Source organism: Macaca thibetana, chromosome 1 (assembly GCF_024542745.1).
Source record: "Macaca thibetana thibetana isolate TM-01 chromosome 1, ASM2454274v1, whole genome shotgun sequence".
Taxonomy (NCBI): Eukaryota; Metazoa; Chordata; class Mammalia; order Primates; family Cercopithecidae; genus Macaca; species Macaca thibetana.
In genome coordinates, this window is record NC_065578.1 from 178,661,535 (window position 1) to 178,686,839 (window position 25,305).

Below are 25,305 nucleotides of genomic sequence, written 5' to 3' on the forward strand. Positions count from 1 at the left end.
CAGGTTGGTTCTGAGGCCATGGAAATCATGCCACTTCAGGAACTCAAACATTTTGTAAGTGTAAATGACTGTTCAATAGATATAGAGGTCTACAGATAAACAAACATCTTTTATTTATTTTTATTTACTTTTCTGACATGGAGTCTTGCTCTGTCGCCCAGGCTGGAGGGCAGTGGTGCAGTCTCTGCTCAACTGTAACTTCTGCCTCCCAGGTTCAAGCAATTCTCATGCCTCAGCCTCCCGAGTAGCTGGGATTATAGGCGTGCACCACCAGGCCTGGCTAATTTTTGTATTTTTAGTATAGACAGGGTTTCACCATGTTAGCTAGGCTGGCCTTGAACTCCTGACCTCGGTCTCCCAAAGTGTTGGGATTATAGGCGTGAGCCACTGCACCCAGCCAAACAAACATCTTTAAAAATCAGCTGATTTAAGTCCACATACTGCTCTTTCTCAGACATTTCCTGAAATGTCACATTGAATAATATCAATCAACAGAGCCCGAATCTCAAGATCACACAGGAATATGTGAGATGTAGTAGGCAAGCTCATGGCTCTCCCTCAGGAGACTGAACTATTTTTACAGAGAGGAAGGAGGGGATGTAAGAAAGGAAGAAGAATGAGTTTGCATGGTGTCATCTGTACTCAGTTCCCTAATCCTCTTTAAAGTCACAACTATCTATGGATAAGGTCGCCAGCTAGGCTCACGCATGCTCATGATTGCAGCTGGGCCCTGGATCTGACGGAAGCACATCAGCAAACTACATAATAAAGAAATCCACAGTTTCTTTGCCTGGGGCCCATGGCCAGGTTCCATGGAGTCTTAAAACCCAGAAATTATACTTAAAAGTTTTGTGTATATGATTTGTGCATTTTCATAGGGAGAGTCTTTGTAACTTTTATAAGACTCCAAAAAGATGTATAAGGCCCAACAAAGTTTAAGAAGCCTTTCATCAGAAACAGTAACCGGGTGCAAACGGCACTGTACTAAGATACTCTTCATTTAATATTCAGGATCCTCTTTGAGGAAGCCAAGGACTCCCTGGTCATCAGCCAGGGTCTTACATCTTCATAAAGCAAAATATAAATCTGTTTTTGCCTGTAGAAGATACTATTATTGCAGATACCTAAAAATGTGTTTACTTTTTCTGCTTTTTACAAATAAACTGGAATGTATAGTGGACAGCATATCTTAACATCTGATGTCACTTGTATTTGGTACTATATTCAGAAACTCCTCCACAGGCTGCTTTAATCTAGATTCTGTCTTTCCTCTCTAGGTAGAGTGAAAAAATGAAGTTTAAAATCACTGTTTGATCCACAGAAAACTGTCACTTTCTTAAAGCTGCAAAGTTAGGCAAATGCTAACACTTCAAGTAAGATTCTAGGAGCCTGTGAATCATGAGGTATGAGAGTAACTATAGATTCCAATGGAATAACGATGGTTAGATAGCAGAGTAAAATAGAATGAGGTGAATAGAAATGAGGCGGTTCCCACTGGTTCACAGTGTTTTTACTCTCCAAAACGAAAAGTAAAAGTAAACCAGATTACAAGCTGCTTTGAACTTTCACTGCTCTCCTGACAATCTGTCTCTCTTGGTCATCTCCAGTCGCAGCAGTGTGTTGTGGTCTCCCACCACCAGCATAGTGAAATGGTGCCAAGTCCTAAATGTCTGGTTAAAGGACCTGAAGTTTCAACCCCTGAACCCGCTTAGAAGGCAAATAGTTGTGTTCCATGGAGGAGAACCTCACTCTCAGTGACAACAGCAGGGTGAGGGTGAGGATGGTGGTGGTGGTGATGGGTGAAGGACTCCTTGAGCAGAAAAATAATTAGATTTTTAAAAAATTCACTTTTAAAATTGAACTTGTCAAAGCAAGGGCCTGTTTATTATTTATATTGTACTCTATAATTCCTATCTAATTTTGTATCCTGAGTAACTAGCATAATGCTTAGTATAGTATTCAGTAGGTGCTGAATCTTTTTTTTTTTTTTTTGAGAGGGAGTCTTGCTCTGTCACCCAGGCTGGAGTGCAGTGGTGTGATCTCGGTTCACTGCAAGCTCCGCCTCCCGGGTTCAAGCGATTTTCCTGCCTCAGCCTCCCGAGTAGCTGAGACTACAGGCGTGTACCACCATGCCTGGCTAAGTTTTGTACTTTTAGTAGAGATGAGGTTTCACCATGTTGGCCAGGCTGGTGTCAAACTCCTGACCTCGCTATCCGCCCGCCTTGGCCTCCCAAAGTGCTGGGATTACAGGCGTGAGCCACTGCGCCTGGCCGAATCATTTTTTTAAATTGCATTTTTGCTACTTGCTTTTTTTTTGGTCACCATAACTTCTTAGAAAACCACTTGTTCAACTGTGGTGCAAAGGTAAACAGCAGCTCTGCACTGTGACAATCTCTGAATTAGAGTATTCCAAAATGTGCAAATTAAGTTTTACCATAAATATGAAACCACCTTTCAGTCCTGATTCTATATACTAATGGGGCTTTTACATCTATTTTGAGGAAGACAGAGCAGAAATTTGTTTTTTGGTATCCAACGACAAATTAGTTTAGAAGGCAAATTCAAGCCATGCCCTAAAGCCATCTAATAAATGTGCAGGCGGCAGCAAGGAAGGGCACGTTTACATTTCCATAGGTTTAGTCAATTTTGTTTCTTATTAATTTAAGGGAGAAATAAAGAATTACTGGACATTTCTGGGAGATGAAATCTTAAAACTCAAGATCTCTCAGCATGACTCAATCTCTCAACATGAAGCTGTAGGGTGAGTTTAATCTTCTTTCTGTTTTTAAACAACTCTGTAAAATCTAAATAGATTTGACTTGCATTTATGGTTGTCCTCATGCTAGCCTGGATCACATAAATATTTAGCAACGGTAAATGCCCAGGAAAACAATTTGGAAGAAATTTGGAAGAATCCAGCTTTCAATTTTGGTTATATAAACTATGGCAAAGATTACATTAAGCAAACACACATATTAAGGAGGGGTATTTTAATTTTTGGAGGCTTAATGTTTAAATGACATATAAGATAGCATATTCAAAATATTTGGAAGGATGAGCTTTAAGAGAGGAGAGGAAGGAAAGCATGGCTCAGAGAGGATAGAAAATTGCCTGTAAGAATCTACAGCTGGGTACATGTCATGCCTGAGATAGGAGCTCTTCTTCAAATGTAAATGTATTCAATAGTGGAAACTGTGTTTATGCTGAATCTACTAATGCTCCTTTGTCCAGGGAAGCTTCCATCCAATAAATGATCAAGTTATCAACTTCATTTTCCTTGTAGTACAATCATACTCTACATTATGGATACAAAAGCAAAAGGGGCTCTCAGATTTCAGGTGGGAGCAATGAACTTCAATGTTAAGTAAAAGGAGATAGAATTTCAATTACCAAAACACACTGGGCTGGGCACGGTGGCTCAACGTCCATAATCCCAGCACTTTGGGAGGCTGAGGCGGGTGGATCACCTGACATCAGGAGTTTGAGACCAGCCTGGCTGACACGGTGAAACCCTGTTTCTACTAAAAATATAAAAATTAGCTGGGCATGGTGACACACACCTGTGATCCCAGCTATTCGGGAGGCTGAGGCAGGAGAATCGCTTGAACCTGGGAGGCAGAGGCTGCAGTGAGCCGAGACTGCACCACTGCACTCCAGCCTGGGTGACAAAGTGAGACCTTGTCTCAAAAAAAAAAACCCACATTGGATATAGATTATATCATTTTAAGTGTTTGCAAATGTTGTTTAAAAAGATAACTTAAAATTCAGGTTTCAAGTTTTACCATCTACCCCTAACTACTATGCAAATCTTTTTCTTGCCAAAAAGCTAGTTGGGGAAGTCCAAATAAAGAAAGCAAGAAAAGATCTTCATCATTCCAGTGGGAAGAAAATACAGGTTGAATATTCCTTATCTGAAATGCCTGGGGCCAGAAGTGTTTTGAATTTTGAACGTTTCCGAATTTTGGAATATTTGTGCTATATATACTTACCAGTTGAACAACCCTAGTCCAGAAATCCAAAATGCTCTGAGCATCATGTCTGCACTCAAAAAGTTACAGATTTTGGGGCATTTTGGATCTCAGTTTAGGGACACTTAACCTGTATTTCTTTTTATGCTTCTCTTTACTAAAAAAGGTTACTGTCAAATTGAACAGCTTTTGAACCAATATGTGAAACTTGGCAACTGTTCCTGGATGAAGTTTCCAACTTAAAAAGTCATTCATAAGCCACAATTTTACTGAAAATAAAAAATTACTATAGTTTAATAAATATTTATTTATGCATATCCAAGGAACATTATAGATTTAACTCTCATTTTAATTCATTATCCATCTCTATTCTTCACATTGATGACCTTTACTGGTCTTTTAATGGTGGCTTAGAAGATTATACAATTATTCTCTCAGCGGGTCCACCTCAAAGTGGGATCTGCTGCTAAATAATACTAATGAATTTAAGATGTCCTTCATTATCTTCCATTGAATGATATACATCATAACTTAGGAATTCATAAATAAACACAAAAATAAAAGGGCGACACAAAGTAAAAAGAAATATAAATTAAAACTGAAAGATTTCAAAGGTAAAATAAGCCTGTCATGCTTTAACCATAGTGTGATATGTTCTGAACTTAGGATTTCACTTTTCTTTAGAATAAAAAAAGTGTAATACTTGGATTTGTAACTCTAACATTTAAAATTCACCCCTTTGAAGAGATGAATTTAAATTCTGTAAGTATGTAAACTCTTAATTATGACCATATCCCATACTTCATTCCATTGATTAGCGCATGACACACTGCGATCAAAATTGTGGGTTCAATTTCCACACAGATCAACTTTGTATCTTATTGTCAATATAAATCCCCACACACTACCAGAGAAGCAACTTAAGAGACAATGCTTTGGAATCAGACAGACCTGGGCTGGAATTCCAACTTGTCCACTATTAGTCTTGCAAATCTGAATAAATTACTCAAGCATTCTGAGCCTCAGTTTCCTTCTGTAAAATGTAGATAATACCTGTTGCAATACCATTATCTTGAGATAAGTATAAATTGAATTAGGTATAACATGCTTGCAAAGAATTCAGAGCAGTGCCACACAGGCCCTTGAGAGGTTTCAGCAGGTACTATGGGCCCCCTTGCTGTAGGAGGTTAGTGCAGGGCACTGGGTGCAAAATGACACGCAGTGGTCAGAATGCTCGGTCTAGGAAAAAAGACTGCTTATTGATTTCCAACTGACTTTACATACTTTAATAAGCAAGGACAGTCCTGGATCCTGGGAATCTCTATTATACATTAAACATTCTTACATGCACTTTATTTTGGAAGGGCAGTGATTTTTATTTAACTCTCCACTCAAACCTTCACAAAAATAGCTTTATGACATAGAAACAAGAATGTTATTGCCCTCACATATGAAGCCATTACTATACTTCCCTTGAAACATGTAGGTTATTTATTTCACTTCTTACCTTTTCAATTTTTTCATCCAGCATTCTGAAGAATTCTTGTTGGCTTTCAGAGATGTGCATGCTGAAAAACAAAGGGTAGTTAAGTGCATATTTCAGTGTTTTGCTAAACCTGGTCTCCTCAAAGGAAAAATGCTGAGTCCCCAAACTTTGGGGAAGACATTTATTTATTGCAGACTTTTCCACTGAAATACTCTGAAGTTACATTAAGGATAAACAGTACAGTATTCCTGAAAATGTGTTTCATAATAGTCTATCAGTGCCTATGACTTAAAGGAAGACAATTTCCTTTCAATGTACAGATGCTATTTATAGTAACGTTACTGGGAGCTGCATGCCAAATTCTTTCTTCAGATACACATTTGTGATTTTAAAAAAAGCATGAGCAAGTAGCACATGGCACATTTCAACACTGTATTGAAAAGAAAAATAAAAAATAAAATGTATCCTAGTTATTGTATTGAAATATAATTTTACAGAGGTGGTCAATATCAGCATGATCTCCAGCTGACTAGGGGTGTGGGCCGGTGGCAAACAAGCTGAGGATATACAGATGACCTGATATTACTCCTGAGCACGTTCTGCACTGGTGGCAGCAGATACACCTCTGAAAACACAATTCCACTGGAACATGGGAGGATGCACGTCTGAGTAGCACTTGCTCTGTGTTTCCTGTCCTATGACATTTAACAGCCTTCTTAGTGACACGGCTGACAAGGCTGGTGGGGACAAAACAAGATGGTAATGAGAGCAGGGATGAATTACAGATGGGAAGGGCATGGGGCAGTATAGGACTTAGTCTTAATGAGCCATGGTCTTAATGACAGTTGTTTCTACCTAGCAGATAGCTGTGGGTGTTCCAAGGAGGTGAAGCATGCTGGATAAGAGAGGTTATCACACAGAGTTTCCTTTAGTTACTATCAGCGCCTACAGGTTATCCTGTCTGAGGAAGCGGGTTAGGGGTGAGCTCTGGAATGGCTTCTTCCCTTCATATCCAAGTGTGGCGAAGAGCCCATCGGACGTACCCTTTAGCATCATGCCTTATCCTTTAGGGGCCACAAGGAGGGGCACAAGTGACCTGAAACGCTCCGGGCCTCCTGTGACAGACAATGGGGCCTGAGGCTCAGAGGAGGTTCTCCCCTCTGTATAAAAGCAACATTAAAATCTGTGAGCAATGACATTAACTCAGCTATCAAAGGAAAACAATGTATATATCTGATTCCCCTAATCGACTTCAATGGTTTACAAAGCACTTTCACATATATCATGTAATCTTACTGCCCTTTATCTGATCATTCAAATAAGGTAAACATTTTGTTTGGGAAACACGCCCTCTCTTATTGCAGGTTTGAAAGGCAGAACAAAATCTGGGATGATGAGAGTACATTAAACTGTCTCCTCTCTGTAGGATCCTGGACAGAAAAGTCAGTTTGCATAGCTGAGTTTTCCCAGGTTCCTCATGTTTTCACTGTCTCAAGCACCAAACATTTTTTATTTGAGCCATGTTGGATACAAATCTTTCTAAATTTCATATTCTTATAATAGAAGATCTCTCTCATAAACATTTCTTTTTTTTTTTTGAGATGGAGTCCCACACTTTCGCCCAGGCTGGAGTACAGTGGTGCGATCCCGGCTCACTGCAACTTCCGCCTCCCGGGTTCAAGCGATTCTCCTGCCTCAGCCTCCTGAGTAGCTGGAACTACAGGCATGAGCTACTGCGTCCAGCTAATTTTTTGTATTTTTAGTAGAGATGAGGTTTCACCACGTTGGCCAGGCTAGTCTCGAACACCTGACCTCAGGTGATCCACTCACCTTGGCCTCCCAAAGTGCTGGGATTACAGGCATGAGTAACTGCGCCCAGGCAGATCTCTCTCTCTTAATATAGGTAACTGGATAGATAACCATATGTATATGTTGCCCCAGAAATGTTGCCCCAGAAAGTATTCCAGAGACCTCATAAGAAATGGCATTTTTAGGATTTGACGTTCATTGTGGAAACTCACTGGTTGGAGTTTTTAGCATATATTGCTTTGAATATAGTAGGAGGGCAAAAAACATTTCTTAATTAATTGACAGAGTCCCCCTATTTAAGTTCATGTGATTCATGACCCCTTGCTGAGGCAGCAGAGTTTGTCAGCATGGGTGATGTGCAGGGCCTGAGTCCTCATCTATAAAACCAGGGCTGGTCACTGAGGTCCCTTCTACTGTCTATGATTGTCACTAACTTCCATTAGCTCCTTTATTTAAATACCACAACATGAAAACTGCGACATTTGGTCAGGACTCATACATATGCACATGAGAGGTACAAGAGGGGGCATTTTTAAACAAAAGTAACTCTGCAAATGTATCTGCCACCTCTGTGATCAAGAATGCCCTTATCACAGGGTCGGGATCCCTATCAGGAGCTTGAGACCAAAAGTGGTGGCTAAGGACCTCGGGATGCTTAACCTCGGGAAAGCAACCACAAAACTCTCAGTGATTTCCGTTTTGTGTCGTCCCATGATATAGAAATGCTCCTGCGTTTTCTTTGTCTAAGAACATCAGAACATGCCTGCCTGCCTTTGCCACATTTTATAACTCATGAAGAAGAGTCACACACCAGACTGAGTCACTCTCTTGACATCTTGAAGTACAGTGCATGGGTTGTGTTAGAAAAGATTGAATGGAAGGGAGGCTTTGTTACTGTCAAAGCCTGATGCGCCACACAGGCTCCTCTAGATAACCTGCATTGTCACTGGAAGTGTGTCAGACATTGCCGGGGGAGCAAATGCCCACACGGGTCACCTGTGCATCGTCTCAGATATGGTGTCATCTGAAAGCATGAGGCCTTACTCTGCTGTTCTCCATGGGATTGTTTCAGAGAGAAGAAGAGAAATCTCTTCAATGAGACAGAATTTTTATTCTGATGAAATAAAAATTTCGCCGTATCAACTGATTCCCGTCTAGATAAACATGGGTCCCCTCTCCCCATGTGGAAGAAACTTATCCACACAGTGGCATGAATACGTGTTTACCTTCAAGAGTACAAACTGCACTGTGGAAAACAGTCCCTGCATAACGACTTGATTCTAAAATCCTTTCTGATGTACAATTTGATGATTTTGAGTGGGGGAGATGAGGAGGAAGAGCTCACTGGCTTTTCTACCTTTTTTCAGGATATTAGAAAGGGATCACTGAATTGTTTATGACTTAAGTTTATAAAGGATGAATAATTGATTCTAAGATTCACTTACAAAAGATTCATTGGCATTCACTTACCAAAGCCGGCACATTGGTACCTGACTTAACCAATAAGGCTCAACAATTTTAGTAATCTCTATTTCTCTCCGGTAACTCAAACTCAACCTTGGAAAACTCAATGCACCACTGGGGCACTCCCTGTGGCACTTAGTGCTGGCAAAGCTCTTGTGAGTTAACTCTGCACCCTCAAACACTCTTCTTCCTGAGACTTCTCAGCTTCATGGGACTAGGGATGACAATAGGATGGCATCTTAATGCAAAGTAAACAGATTAATGAATGACGGGCAAAATGGGTTTTAGAGTTAAAAGATTTGGGGCTTCCACTTTCAGTGTCTTAAAAAAGTAAAATCTACAAATGATAAAAAGCTAAGCACAAAAGCATGAGGAGGCAAAGTCCTAATTCCCTAATACCTCGCCCATGAAGCATGGCAGAATAAGCCACCCTAAAATACGCCCACTTTGGCATAAGGACTATTTTGAGCTAAAGGTAACTGAAAGCAGCAGGTGCAGGAGGGGAATTCTGACCTCCTCTTTTCTTCCTGAAAGTAGGAGATGAAACTCCCATGTGAACAGGGAGGAGGAAAGAAACACCAGGAGGAAAGAAACATTCTCATTACCAGAGACAGGGAGTGAAGGCCAAGAGAATTCTGTACTAAGAGACTTTGTTAAAATAATTCTTTTCTTCCTTTAGTCTCCCCACATATTTCAGGTGCTTTTCCACAACTGTCTCTGTTTGTTCAACCTAGTATACAAATATGTGGGTTTTGTCACTTCTTGGGTCTTCATTTTTCTATAGGGGCTCCCATGTATATGTAGAAATTGATATTTTTTCTCCTGTTACATCTGTCTCATGTCAATTTAACTCTCAGGCCCAGCGAGAAACCCTGAGAGGGTCAGGGTAAAGTTCTGCCTCCCCTGCAAAAATTAAATGCAATTACCAGCTGGGTCCCTGGTAAATCTTAGCCTGAACACAGTTTTTCCTTCATGATCATCATTATTTTTCAACTGGACCTCAGAGAAGCAGATTCATTCTAACCCTCATTCTGTGACAGACCCCTACTAGTAGTTCATGCACAGCTCACTTTTATTTAAGTTGTTATTTTGTTTTTTAATAGTAGTATAATAAACACCTGTGGAAACCAAAATAAAAAACAAAAGCGAGGACCTTGACAACCACCCATAGCTGACTCCATGTGAGCTCCCATCCGTGTGTGTGTTCCCACAACCCAATGTAACTATCACTCCCTCACTTTGCTTTTACATAGTTTTAATGCATCTCTTTGTGTGCCTTTAAAAGACAGACTATTTCAGTTGTTTTCAGCTTTATAGAGTACATCATGTTCTACGTAATCTTTCAGGACTTACTCTTTTCCTGTAATATTAGACTGCTAGGGCCCATCCAGTATTGTGCATTGCTGCTGTGCATTTGTTTGAACCGCTGACTAATATCCCATTGTGTGACTATAGTGTAGTGGATTCACGCAGACTCCTGTTAAAGGCATTTGGGTTGTTTCTGACATTTAAGGCATTTTTACCAAGTGCCAGACAATGCCACAAGCAGTGGGCATACCCTATTTCATTTGTTCTCCAGCCCCACAAGACAGGATCTTTCACTTCCATTTCTCTCTGAGAAAACTGAAGCTCAAAGACAGTAGATCACTTGACTGATATCAAATGAAAGCATTAAATGAAGGTATGAGGATGACATGCCTTCAATGGTGGTATGAGGATGATCTGCCTTTATGGTATGGGACTGTCCTTCCACTCATGGGGAAAAAGAAGCCTCATCTTATTTTATGCATCAGTATAGTAAATTGATCCCGCATGTCAGCAAGTAGGAAAAGTAAAACTCTTCTCTTGGCCCTCCAGAAAGATTTCTTAATTGAATTCCAGGAATCCAATGTTCTGATTCACAGTTTGAAATACATACACATATGTATGTAATGTGTGTACACACACACACACACACACACACACACACACAAGCATACTGCTGTGGGGAAAACAGAATTTTCTCCTCTGAAAGCTTCAGCACAAGCCAGTCTGTGAAGCATGCTGCTTCAGGGTGTCAATGTTAAGTAAGTATTCTTTCTCCTCCGTTCACTCTCTCTTTATAACTCTGAGATAAGGGAAGCATTTAAAAATAGCATTTTTCAGATATCCTGGATGATAAGGTGGTTTGGCTGTGTTATCAGGTATCTGCTGTCCCCAAAGGCAGATAAAGTAGATGAAAGTAATCAGCAGTGAGGTGGGCTACGAGGTTGTGGCCATAGCACAACATTTACCTGAGGGTGAAAACATCAGCCGCATCATTATACTGACATTGTAAATGGTAAGTGGATTTTAACATGTTCAGTTTTCTTTGAAAGTAAAAATTAAATGACAGAGCCCATTACCTACCCCCTGAGGTCTCCTAACTGCGACACCACAGTGGCCATAGCTGTGGCGATTCCACAGACACTGAGCCAGGGTAAAGTGATTATGTATTAGGCAATTTTTGTCACAATTTTCTGGAACAATCAGAGATAACATACTTTCTTCTGCTTATGATTTTGATTTATGGGGCTATTGATACATATATGTAATAGTCAAATTTATTTTGGGGTAGGGGCGACTGTGTCAAATGTACCAGTGTCATCGGTACTCTCAAGAAATTTGTCTCCATTTAAGTGAAACACCAACAGAGATTTGTAGCCTCTGGGACAACACAGCCTCTTTGAAGGAGAGGATAGCTTCAAAGTCATACAAAGTACATTTTATCATTAAGGTTAGAGTCAGTTCTAGAACAATCTAGAAAACTACTCGTTATTGTTTTTTAACTTTTGAATGTGCAATGACCTTTTAAATGAAACATTTAGGGACAGTCATCTGTTGGTAATCAACAATCATATTTTCAAGTTTCTACTATAAGTGGGAAAATGTATTAGGCACTCTACAGATCTTCATGTGATATAATCCTTTTCTTCAAGTTAATTTTTTTCTTTTCTTTTAAACTTTCCAATTGTGATACACCTACCACATAGAAGACATATAATGTCATTTGTACATTTTTTTTTTTTTTTTTGCAAAATAACAATTGAACATTCATGTAATTACCAGCCAGATTAAGAAATAGAGCCTCTGGTTCCATTGTCTTCCATTTGGTCAGAAACAACTAATATTCTGAATTTAATGCCTTTTCATTTCCTTATATATCTTTATTGTTTTACCATATATTAATAGACAATATATGCCTTAGTTCTGCTTTTTTGACTTCATGTGAATGAAACCATATGTAGGCATGTACCACTGCTTACTCTACTGTCTCATACTTACGAGATTCCTCTATCATGATGTGTGTACCTACAGTCACTCATTTTCACTGATTTATAGTATTCCCACAGTTTAGATACCATAGTTTAGTTACCCATTATATTTTCTTTTTTTTTTTTTTTTTTTTTGAGACGGAGTCTCGCTCTGTCACCCAGGCTGGAGTGCAGTGGCCGGATCTCAGCTCACTGCAAGCTCCTCCTCTCGGGTTCACGCCATTCTCCTGCCTCAGCCTCCCGAGTAGCTGGGACTACAGGCACCCGCCACCACACCCGGCTAGTTTTTTGTATTTTTTTTTTTATTAGAGACGGGGTTTCACCGTGTTAGCCAGGATGGTCTCGATCTCCTGACCTTGTGATCCGCCCGTCTCGGCCTCCCAAAGTGCTGGGATTATAGGCGTGAGCCACCGCGCCCGGCCACCCATTATATTTTCAATGGACATTTGGGTTTTGCCTTTAAGAGCTTTAAGAGCTTCTTAATTTTAATACTGTCATATTAATTAATGATTTTCTTTAAGAACTACATCCTTTGTGTCTTATTCAAAATTCTTCCCCACCTCATGGTCATAGTGATAGTCTTCTCTGTTTTCTTCTAATTGACCTACAAAGTCAGCTTTGTCATGTATTGTAGGTCTGTTTTCTTTATTCTGTTCTGTTACACCAACCCCCACTTTCTCAATTACTAAAGCTTTATATTAGATCTTGATTTTCTGGTAGGCAAAATGGAATTCACTCTGAAAACATTTTTAGCTTTAAAAACAATGCAGTTGTCCCTTGGTATCTGTGGGGGATTGGTTCCACAACCTCCCTGCAGATACCAAAATCTGCAGATGCTCAAATCCCTGATATAAAATGGTACAGCATTTGCATAACCCCCACACATCCTCCCATATACTCTAAATCATCTCTAGATTACTTATAATAACTAATGAAGTGCCTACACATCACTTCATTCACATGAATTCAACATAGTACTTGGTGTGCGGCAAGTTCAAATTTTGTTTTTTGGAACTTTGTAGAATTACTATTTTTTGAATATTTTTGATCTATGGTTAGTTGAATCCACAGATGCAGAATCCATGGAAGGCCATATAAGGAAAACAGAAACTAGAACTTACTTTGCTCTGGGTTGATGAACTAATCCCGGAACCTCTTTATTAGTTTTAAGTCTTACATTTGAGCTGGCACTTTTTTCCTGAAACACATAAACACACACATGTAAAAGACAGGATTAGAATCCACAATTAAACAAGTGTATGAGTTTTCATCACAGAAACGTTCAATCTGTCTGGGGCCCTATACTATGGCTGGTTATCTCACAAGGGCAAAAAAGTCCTTGCAAAGATGACACACAGAACAGGTAGAACCTGCCAAACAGGGAGCACTGCTATGAAAAGAGAAATTAGCTTTATAACAACTGTCACTCTGTTTAGAAAACAATGTGCAGTTAATATTTAATTAACACTAATAGTAATGAATGAAAGAACAGAAGATCTAGTATCAAGAGAAACAAAACAGCAGCAATACAATCACAGCCTTTGTTCACTTGCTCAGGTTAACTGACTTCCGAGCAATTTATTTGTAAAAGACAACTGCACTTACTGAGATGTAAAGTTTGCTGAAGGCCCTAGCTGTGACAGGAATAGAAACATGACTAAAACCCACAACAAATGCTGAGATTGAATTCAGTTGAGTTAATACAATTCAATCCTAGCCTGTATTCAAGAAACACTTCTTTGGCTTTTAGCCTGATCTAATATCTTATTCCCAATAACTAGCCACATGGGAAGGAAATACTCTCAAATCTTAAATGCTAGTATATCAGTAAGGACATGATCTCAATGATACTACTGCTCTGTGTTTTTCAACATTATCTTAAAAAGATATTCAAGGTAATTTGTAATTTGCTCATGAAACATACCCCTGAAATGAAAGGAAAGACCACTCTGAACCTATGTAACAGGTGACTATATACACTTGAGGAACTTGACGTAAGGCCACAATTAAAGACCAAGTCTAGAGTGAGGAATAAAAACTGCCATGGGCCGATGCAACATTCTCATTACTTGCAGAGTGATGTGGGATGACACATAAAAAAGATGGTCCCCAAATGAGCTCTTTTTGAGGTCCTATTTCTCCTAGCACAGCAGAAGCCACCTAAGTCAGTGAAACTCCAATGACTTACACATTCTGGTTGTTTGTTATTAACCATCAAACATGAGCTTATGTGCCTATCATCAGTATTCCAAAAAAATATGTGATTTTGTTTGTGTTCTTTTAGGAAAAGAAACAATCATAATTTCTTGCAGTCTATCTTACCTTCTTTACCTTATACTAACTTCAGAATGTTTTCATGAACATCTAAGAAGGATAAAACATATTGTTCTGTCTATTGACGTACGTCAGGGAATAGCAGATGAACATTCCTAATCTTTTACACAGCAGGTGGGAGAAATTAGAAAACCCGAATGCACTCACATCAGAAGGTCAGGGCCCATGTCCTTTCTTTACCACATGGGGTAAGAGGCCTGGCACTTCATGGGAGGCACTCAGCAAATACTGGTGAATGAATGAACGATGTCAGCAAGTCATTCACTTTTTTTTTTTTAATTTAAAGGTAAAAATAGCTCAAATATAGTCTCTTTGTAGGACTGAAGACATAGGTTCTTTCCAAGTTGGTCCTTTTCTCCTTTAAATCTTAGGTTATCTTAGATTAAACACTGAAAATGTACAAGACCTTACCCTCTTTCTCTTTCACATAATTTCCACAACTCTTTGAGCTTAAAAGAAATGCACATTGCTGAGGCAGGAAAGTGACTTCTAATTCTAAAAATGCAAAGGATATACAGTGGTATACTATTTATATTCCATTTATTTAACTGTACCCTTGAAAATTATGTTGCCTCAGCAAGTCTTTCTTAAAAACCCATTCTGTGGTTGCTAAGTAAGGAACAATCTCCCCAAACAACAGAGGCTCAATGGACAAGCAGGACTGAGAACAAGCCGGCCCTCAGTAACGCATCACTCCCAGGAGTGTACTTCCAGGGCCAAAAGTGAGACAGAGGCAACAGGAGGAAAAGCAGTTTTGGATTTCCCATATAATTTCAAAAAAACTTTCTTCTACTATGTATTTACAATGTGTTCGCTCAGTTTCACAAATTTTCACTCACCAAGACCAATAATAACCACTCACTGAGCACTTACTGTAAGTCAGGCATTATTCTAAGCACTTACACATATTAATTCATTTTAACATTCACAAATATTTCTACATATTAACTCATTTTTATGCCTATAATACCTCTCACAGATGGGTTCCATTATTATCCCCATTTTACAGATGAGGAAGCTGAGGCATACAGAGGTGAAGCACTTATCTGAGGCCATACAAGCAATAAGCAGTAGCACGGGGATTTGAACCCAAGCAGTGTGGCCCCAAACTCCATGCTATTCGCGACTAGGCCAGCATTTCTCAAACTTTTTACAGGCACATGTCACCATGCCTGGCTAATTTTTATATTTTTGTAGAGATGGGGTTTCACCATGTTGGCCAGGCTGGTCTAGAGCTCCCTTACCTCACATAATCTGCCTGCTTTTTACCTATCAAGACCCTTTTACCTATCTCCAAATTTTGACACATTTCATTGTACAACATAAAAGAATCCCATTTGTTACAATCACCATCAATCTCATCAGAAAATCATTGACAGAAGCTGTCAGGTAGTGAATGTAAGTTTTCCAAACTTCCAGATTTTGCTTAAAGTTTGAATTTTATCAATGGCAAGAGATACTGTCAGTTATTTTTCTTGAAGTGTCAGGCTCTCTTATTCTTTTTAAAGAAAATGATTTACCAAATACCAGGTCTGAATATCCATAATTTATCTGCCAGAGATACATATTTTTAAAATAGAGATGATGTCCCATAAAAAACAATTCCTAGTTCAGCTTTCAACTCAATAGACTACAGAGGTGCTTTTCTCCATGATAACCATCTAACTTGGACATGCAGAAGAAATGCTTTATGCATACTTCCCATTTCATCACACAGGCTATTAAAAAGCTATGCATCCAAAGTCTCAGGATACAAAATCAATGTACAAAATCAATGTAAACCATGGCCAGGCACAGTGGCTCATGCTTGTAATCCTAGCACTTTGAGAGGCCGAGGCAGGCAGATTACGTGAGGTAAGGGAGCTCTAGACCAGCCTGGCCAACAGGGTGAAACCCCATCTCTACAAAAATATAAAAAATTAGCCAGGCATGGTGACATGTGCCTGTAATCCCAGGTACTCAGGAGGCTAAGGCAGGAGGATCGATCATGACCTGCACTCCAGCCTGGGCAACAGAGCAAGACTCTGTCTAAAAATAAAATAAAATAAAATAAAAAAACCAAAAATCACTAGCACTCCTATACACCAACAACAGTCATGCCAAAAGCTATTAGGAATGCAGTCCCATTCACAACACACACACACACACACACACACACACACACACACACACAAATACCTAGGAATACAGGTAAGCAGGGAGGCGAAAGATCTCTATGAGAACTACAAAACACTGCTCAAAGAAATGAGAGATAATACAAGTGGAAAAAACATTCCACGCTTATGGATAGGAAGAATCAATATTGTTAAAAAGGCCATACTACCCAAAGCAATTTATAGGTTCAATGCTATTTCTATTGAAATACCAATGTCTTCACAGAACTAGAAAAAAACTATTTTAAAATTCATATGGAACAAAAAAAAGAGTCCAATAGCCAAGGCTATCCTAAGGAAAAAGAACAAAGCTGGAGGCATCACGCTACCCAACTCTATGCTACAGGACTACAGCAACCAAAACAGCATGGTACTGGTACAAAAACAGACACATAGACCAATGGAACAAAATAGAGAACCCAGAAATAAGACTGCACACTACAACTATCTGATCTTTGACAAACCCGACAATAACAAGCAATGAAGAAAGGATTCCCTATTCAATAAATGGTGCTGGAATAACTGGCTAACCATATGCAGAAGCTTGAAACTGGACCCCTTCCTTACACAATATACAAAAGTGAACTCAAGATGGATTAAAGACTTAAATGTCAAACCCAAAACTATAAAAACCCTGGAAGACAACCTAGGCAATAGCATTCTGGACATAGGAATGGACAAAGATTTCATGACAAAGACACCAAAAACAACTGCAACAGGAGCAAAAATTGACAAACGGGATCTAATTAAACTAAAGAGCTTCTGCTCAGCAAAACAAAATGTAACAAAAAACAAAAAACTATCATAGGAGTGAACAGACAACCTACAGAATGGGAGAAAAATTTTGCAAACTATGCATTTGACAAGGTCTAATATCCAGCATCAATAAGGAACTTAAACAAATTTACAAGAAAAAAACCCCCAAACAACCCCCATTAAAAAGTGTACAAAAGACATGAACAACACTTCTCAAAAGAAGACAGACATGCAGCCAACAATCATAGGAAAAAAAGCTTAACATCACTGATCATTAGAGAAATGTAAATCAAAACTACAATGAGATACCATCTCATATCAGTCAGAATGGCTATTAAAAAGTTGAAAAATAACAGATGCTATTGAGGTTGTGGAGAAAAAGGAACACTTATACACTGTTGGTGGGAGTGTAAATTAATTCAACCATTGTGAAAGACAGTGTGGCGATTCCTCAAAGATCTAAAAACAGAACTACCACTTGACCCAGTCATCCCATTACTGATTATATACCCAAAGGAACATAAATTGTTCTATCATAAAGACACATGCATGCACATGTGCATTGCAGCACTACTCATAATAGCAAAGACATGGAATCAACCCAAATGCCCATCAGTGGTAGACTGAATAAAGAAAATGTACGTATACACCATGGAGTACCATGTAGCCATAAAAAAGAATGAGGTCATGTCCTTTGCAGGAACATGGATGGAACTGGAGGCCATTATCCTTAGCAAACTAACAGAGGAACAAAAACCAAATATCGCATGTTCTCAATTATAAGTGGGAGCTAAATAATGAGAACACATGGACACATAGAGGGGAACATCACACACTGGGACCTATTAGAGGGTGGAAGGTGGGAGGTGGGAGAGGATCAGGAAAAGTAACTAATGGGTATTAGGCTTAATACCTGGGTGACGAAATAATCTGTACAACAAACCTCTATGACATGCATTTACCTATATAACAAACCTGCATGTGTACCCCTGAACTGAAAATAAAAGTTAAATAAAGGTATGCATACAAGCCACAACATTTTATAAAACTAAATAATTTTTATTGCTTATTAAGAATGAGGGCATTCTTAAGTGAAAACAGCGGTGGAGAATACAATGACTATTAATAAGGTTTGATGCCAATGCCTTGGTTTAGGCTAAGGCACCAGCAGTTTACCTTACTGTTGCCGTTGTAGCATCAGTGCATACGTTAACACCATGAAAAAGGCAAATAGCCTCTTAGTATCATTAGGAAAATGGCTTCAAGAACTCGCTGAGAAAGTCTCAGGGACCCCCAGACCACACTTTGACCACAGCGCCTCTCTATTTCTTTTGCACAGAAAAGAACTATTAATTATTTAATTATGCTATGTGCCTTATTTTTAAAAACAAATATTTAACAGCCTTATGGGGGTAAAATTTACATTCTATCAAATTCCCCCACTATAACTACTTAATTAAATGATTTTAGTAAATTTATAGAGCTATGCAGTCATCACCACAATCCAGTTTCAACATAGTGCCATCATCCCAGAAAGCTGCTTTATCACCATTTACAGGTCATCTCTGCTCTCATTCATAATGATGGGCAACCACAGATCTGCCTTCAGTCTCTAGAAATTTGCCTTTCCTAGATTCATATCATGAAATCACACAATATTTAGCCTTTTTGCCTAGCATTTTTCACTTGGCATAATGTTTTTGAGATTCATCCACATTGTAGCATATAATAGTATTTTACTTATTTTCATTGCTAAATAATATTCCAATGTATGGATACACCACATTTTGTTCATCTCCCCATCCCTTGATGGACACTGATACTGTGTTCAGTTTGTGGTTATTATGAATAGCAATGTTATGAACATTCAGATAGAAGTCTTTTTGTAGACATGTTTTCAAGTCTCTAAGGTAGATTCCTAGGAGTAGAACTGCTAGATTACATAGTTAGTTTATGTTTCATTATTTAAGACATTCCAAACTGTTTTCCAAGGTGGCTGCACCATTTTATATTCCCATCAACAATGCACAATGGCTGTCGTTTCTCCACATCTGCACCACCAACACTTGGCATTGTCTTTTCAACTATTGTCATTCTAGGTAGTGTGTAGTGGGATCTCATTGTAGGCTTTATTTATTTGAAAAACATGACTTTTTAAAGCTTGTTATATTGGTGTATCCTCCAGAAAATCCACCTTGGGAGCATGTGTATACTTACTGGTTGGCTGCATTTGCATAAAGAAGTCCGTTTTACATTTGTTTATAAACATTTAACTTCTACTTTGGGATTTGTTTGTTGGGAAAGCGTAGTTTTAAAGAGACCTGCGAAGAAGAAGAGGAAGAAGAGGAAGAGGAAGAAGAAGAAGAAGAGGAAGGAAAAAGAAGAAGAAGAGGAAGGAAGCAGGAAGCAGGAAGCAGGAAGGAAGCAGGAAGGAAGAAGACGAAGAGGAAGAGGAAGAGGAGGAAGAAGAGGAGGAAGAAGAGGAGGAAGAAGAGGAAGAAGAGGAAGAAAGAAGGAGAAGGAGGAGAAGGAGGAGGAGGAGGAGGAGGAGGAGGAGGAGGAGGAGGAGGAGGAGGAGGAGGAGGAGGAGGAGGAGGAGGAGAAGGAGAAGGAGAAGGAGAAGGAGAAGGAGAAGGAGAGAAGGAGAAGGAGAAGGAGAAGGAGAGAAGGAGAAGGAGAAGGAGAAGGAGAAGAAGAAGAAGAAGAAGAAGAAGAAGAAGAAGAAGAAGAAGAAGAAGAAAACAACAAACCAACAGGGCTGGAAGGAGGAGGAAGGAGAAAGTGGTGGGAGCAGTGAGACATGCGGTTCACTATCAGAAGCAGCTCAGATGGAGCAGACCCAGCAGAGGGGGCTGAGAGCCAGGCAATACCTGAGGTGCTCCAGAAATAAGAAAAGAGAATTAAATTGCGAGATGACAGATGAAGTAACTAAGACATTGTTTCCCTTAGCAAGAAAAAACTATTTTGATGGTATTTGACACTTGTGAACTAAGTACTCTCCTTAAAATAAACTGAGACCAACTGTGACTAAGATAAAGGCTTTTGACAGGGTCTCCACAGGCAGTTCGTTTTTCATCAGCCATCCACATTTGAATCAGAATCATCTGGGATGTGTGTTAAAATAGAGTTTCCCAGGCCCCACTCAAGACATCTCAAGTGGGAGTCTGTGGAAGTGAAGCCCAGGAATCTGCATTTCAACAGTCTTAGGTTATTCTTCACTGAAAAAAGTTTGAAATTTCTATTTCAGAGGAAAGATCCTTTACACTTAGTATTTCCCCATTTGGCTCTCTATGGCGCCAGCTTTCAACCTAAGCCTTGGGGCTCTGTGAAGCTGCCTCAGGGTTGACAGGGAGACCCACCAGACCGGCAAAGTCTTTTAACTTTTTTATTATTAACATTTAGGGGCTCCATCAGTTGGGAAAAACATCCATTTCTCAAAAATGTTTGCAAACTGCTGTCAGGTAGTGACAGATTTATTTAAACAGCAAATCAAACAAGTTTTTCCTTTGCTTGGAGTAATTTTATTTCTTTATGAATAGAATATACTTGTCAGTGTCTAGAGTAAACTGATCACTCTCTTCTTAGTTTCTCTGATGCTGAAGACAGTCAAACTCACTGTACTTATGCTGTTGTCGCGAGCTTCCCAATCCCTTATTCCCTTTGATATCTCCCAAAGGGAAAGTGAGAATACCAAGAGGATCTTCTTTAAAACATTACTGGCCAGGCACAGTGGCTCATGCCTGTAATCCCAGCACTTTGGGAGGCCGAGGCGGGTGGATTACCTGAGGTCAGGAGTTTGAGACCAGCCTGGCCAACATGGTGAAACCCCATCTCTGCTAAAAATACAAAAATTAGCCAGGCGTGGTGGCGTGTTCCTGTAATCCCAGCTACCTGGGACGCTGAGATAGGAGAATCTCTTGAAACTGGGAGGCAGAGGTTGCAGTGAGCTGAGATTGAACCATTGCACTCCAGTCTGGGCGACAGAGCAAGATTCCGTCTCCAAAAAAAAAAAAAAAAAGAAAAACCCAAAAGAAATTCCCTCAAACCTCACTTTCTTAATTCTGAAGGGAACGACACCCATGTTCAGGATGCTGATTGAAAGCACTGTCTGCAAACGAATGGAACTACTTTTCTCCTATCACTTCTTTACCTTTTTTATCCCACTTAGTCTAAGAAAGCTGTTGTCCTGTAAGGTTCCCTTTGCAAATTGGTTCTGAATTGATAGTGTGGAGAGGAATCTCATTTTCCTTTTCTGGGTCCAGCAATAGGAAGTCTGTCTTACAGAGAAATCTCAGGGGCCAGATGGATGCTGGAGGCCTAGAGAAAAGTAGTGAGGATTAGAGTATCGGCTCCTGGGATGGCTAATGAGTGCCCTACACAGAGAGGAGACACAAAAGAATTAAATTGGGACTCTCAAAGGGTGTGCCCTGCCCACAGACTGTGAGCACGTGTGTGTACATTTGTACAACTGCGTTTCAGAAGCACATGAAAACCAGAAAAAATACTTTGACAACTAGAAGCAAGAGATTTGTGGGGAAGTACACACACATTTTAAAAATTTGGCTATAAAATAAATAATAATTCTAGCTTTGGGGGAGTAACCCATAGGATGTAATCTCTAAGAAAACAATCCCATTTGATGTCTTATACTTGATTTCTCAAGCAGTATTAACATGAGATAGGACACTGTGTCCTTCAAATACAAAGGAATTTTATCTTGTCTTCTGAATGATGGTGATCAGAGAAGCCACCTTGACTCTCAGAATTTTGGGATGTTTACAAATGAAAAGGGCCAAGCTGCCAGATTCAACTATTAACTCGAGCCACCATTATCAATACAACTACCTAAAGTCAACACTTCCATTACAATTACCTGTCCACAGAGATTACTGGAGTTATTAGTATTTTGTTACAATTATTTAGTAGTAATAAAATCGGCATGTAAAGTCTCAGCCTTTTGGAAGTCATTTTTCTATAGATTAAAATATAGTGACGTATCTCATTTTATATCAAACAAACATGAAGTGGGGCAAATCAGTTTTAAAGCACCTAGCATTTTTCACAAAGTTGCTTTTCAAGGTAGACTGCAAACATTTACAATCTTAAGAAAGTAAACAGAGTTGTAAAAAATTGCTCAGAACAGATTTAATTGCATACCAACAAATTTTTTTAAAAGTCATTAAGTCACCATGTCAAAAATTAAAATAAACAAGCTATGATATAAATTCCACTGGGAATTATAACTTAAGGCTGTTTCGAAAAGATAATATATCTCCAAGTTTTTCAAAAAAGTATTATATACACACACAGAAAATCAACGAACTTGGAAGAACCACATTCAATTTTTATCCAGAGTGTTTTTATCAGTCAGGATAGGGTAGGTTATGCTATAGTAAAAAATGACCCCCAGTATTATTCTTCTTATTATTATTGTTTGGATACAGGGTCTCCCTCTGTCACTCGGCTGGAGTGCAGTGGCATGATCTCGGCTCACTGCAACCTCCGCCTCCCAGGTTCAAGCGATTCTCCTGCCTCAGCCTCCTCCTGAGTGGCTGGGATTACAGGCGCACGCCACCATGCCTGGCTAATGTTTGTATTTTTAGTAGAGACGGGGTTTCACCATATTGGTCAGGCTGGTCTGGAACTCCCAACCTCAGGTGATCCACCTGCCTTGGCCTCCCAAAGTGCTGGGATTACAGGCATGAGCCACCGTGCCCAGTGCACCCAGATAAATAAATATTAATTATTTATCTCCTGCACACGCTACATGACCAGCACAGGCTGCAGGATGGCTCTGCTTAATATAACCACTCAGCGACTTGGGTTAATGGAGGCCCCATGTCAACAGGTGCTTTTATAATCACCATGGCTGGAGTTCAGCAAGGGTTACATGTTCCTACTTACTTGGACAAAGCATACCACAGGACCACATCTAAATTCAAGAGAGTGGAAAAAAAAAGGGGGTTTTCAAAAAGTTCATGGAAAATGTGTATTATGAAAAAATTATGCATGGATTTCAAATTTTTTTCCACCAAGATAAATTCGTACTGACTAGTTATAACACATTTGAACAGAATCTAGTTCAAGGCACTAAAAAGGATAAGATATCAATTTGAAAACAGCCCCTATCAGAGCAATATGAATTTCACTAAAACTGAAGCAAGAACAAACAACAAATTTACGGTGAAGCTTAAGTGGAAGAATGAAATAATTGATGCTTGATGAAAAGTTTATGGGGACAATGCCCCAAAGAAATCAGCAGGTTACAAGTGGATAATTCATATTAAGAAGGGATGAGATGATGTTGAAGATAAAGCCCACAGGGGCAGACCATCCACATTAATTTGCAAGGAAAAAATCAATCTCGTTCATGCCCTATTTGAGGAGGACCAATGATTAACAGCAGAAACAATGGTCAACATCATAGACATCTCAATTGGTTCAGCTTATGTAAGTCTGACTGAAAAATTCAAGTTGAGTAGACTTTCCATTCGATGGGTGCCAAAACTGTTGCACCCAGATTAGCTGCAGACAAGAGCAGAGCTCTCAATGAAAACTTCAAATAAGTGGGATCAAGAACCTGATCCCCATTTCCCCAAAGGATTGTAACAGGAGATGAAACATGGTTTTGCCAGTACAATCCTGAAGACAAAGCACAATCAAAGTGATGGCTACCAAGAGGAGGAAGTGGTCTACATAAAGCAAAAGTGAACCAGTCAAGAGTCAAGGTCATGGCAAAAAGTTTTAGGGATGTTCAAGAGATTTTGCTTGTTGACTTTCTGGAAGGCCACAGAATGATAACACCTGATTATTAGGAGAGTGTTTTGAGAAAGTTAGCCAATGTTTTTGGAGAAAAATGCCCCAGAAAGCTTCACTGGAGAGTCCTTCTCCACCATGACAAGGCTCCTGCTCATTCCCCTCATCAAGCAAGGGCAATTTTGCAAGGGTTTTGATAGGAAATCATTAGGCATCCACCATACAGTCCTGATTTGGCTCCTTCTGACTTTTTGTTTCCTAATCTTAAAAAATCTTTCACACAAGGAGTAATCTCTATTTTAAGAAAATCTTGGGCTGGGCACAGTGGCTCATGCCTGTAATCCCAGCACTTTGGCAGGCCGAGGCAGGTGAATAACGAGGTCAGGAGTTCCAGCCCAGCCTGACCAACATGGTGAAACCCCGCCTCTACTAAAAATACAAAAATTAGCCAGATGTGGTGGCACATGCCTGTAATCCCAGCTACTCGGGAGACTGAGGCAGGAGAATCACTTGAATCCTGGAGGTGGAGGCTGCAGTGAGCCAAGATCATGCCACTGCACTCCAGCCTAGGTGACAAGAGCAAAACTCTGTCTTAAAAAAACAAAAATGTTTTAAAAAAGAAAAAAAAAATAAAATATTGATGGGATGCTGAGGTGGGAGGATTGCTTGAGCTCAGGAGTTCAAGACCAGACTGGGCAACACGGTGAGACCTTGTCTCTTAAAAACAAACAAACAAACACCCAGCTTATATTAAAAAAAAAAAAAATCTTTAGCTCAGGTGCAGTAGTTCATGCCTATAATCCCGGCACTTCGGGAGGCTAAGGCAGGCAGATCACTTGAGTCCAGGAGTTTGAGACCAGCCTGGCCAACATGGTGAAACCCCATCTCTAGTAAAAAAAAAAAAAAAAAAAAAGAAAAGAAAAAAATTAGCCAGGCATGGTTGTGCACTCCTGTAGTCCCAGCTACTCAAGAGGCTGAGGCACAAGAATTGTTTGAATCCAGGAGGTAGAGGTTGCAATGAGCCAAGATGGTGCCAATGCACTCCAGCCTGGGCAATGGAGTGACTCTGTCTCAAACAAACAAACAAACAAACAAACAAGCAAAGAATCTTTAAAGGGCACTCATTTTTATTCAGCTAACATGTTAAAAAAACAAAAAAAAAATGTGGCACATATACACCATGGAATACTATGCAGCCATAAAAAAGGATGGGTTCAGGTCCTCTGTAGGGACATGGATGCAGCTGGAAACCATCATTCTCAGCAAACTATCGCAAGAACAGAAAA

General features: G+C 39.6%; 2 protein-coding genes across 2 annotated transcripts in view; one reads left to right on the forward strand and one right to left on the reverse strand.

Moving 5' to 3' along the window:
* ARPC5 (actin related protein 2/3 complex subunit 5) overlaps positions 1–25,305 on the forward strand; it is a 1,051,210-nt gene that overhangs the window by 76,242 nt on the left and 949,663 nt on the right. The gene's annotated exons all lie outside the window — the stretch shown is intronic.
* C1H1orf21 (chromosome 1 C1orf21 homolog) overlaps positions 1–25,305 on the reverse strand; it is a 247,439-nt gene that overhangs the window by 25,054 nt on the left and 197,080 nt on the right. The window contains exons 4-5 of the mRNA XM_050766010.1: positions 13,142–13,218; positions 5,476–5,536 (exon numbers count right to left, since the gene is read on the reverse strand). Coding sequence (XP_050621967.1) covers positions 5,476–5,536; positions 13,142–13,218 — 138 coding nt within the window. The remainder of the gene's footprint in view (positions 1–5,475; positions 5,537–13,141; positions 13,219–25,305) is intronic.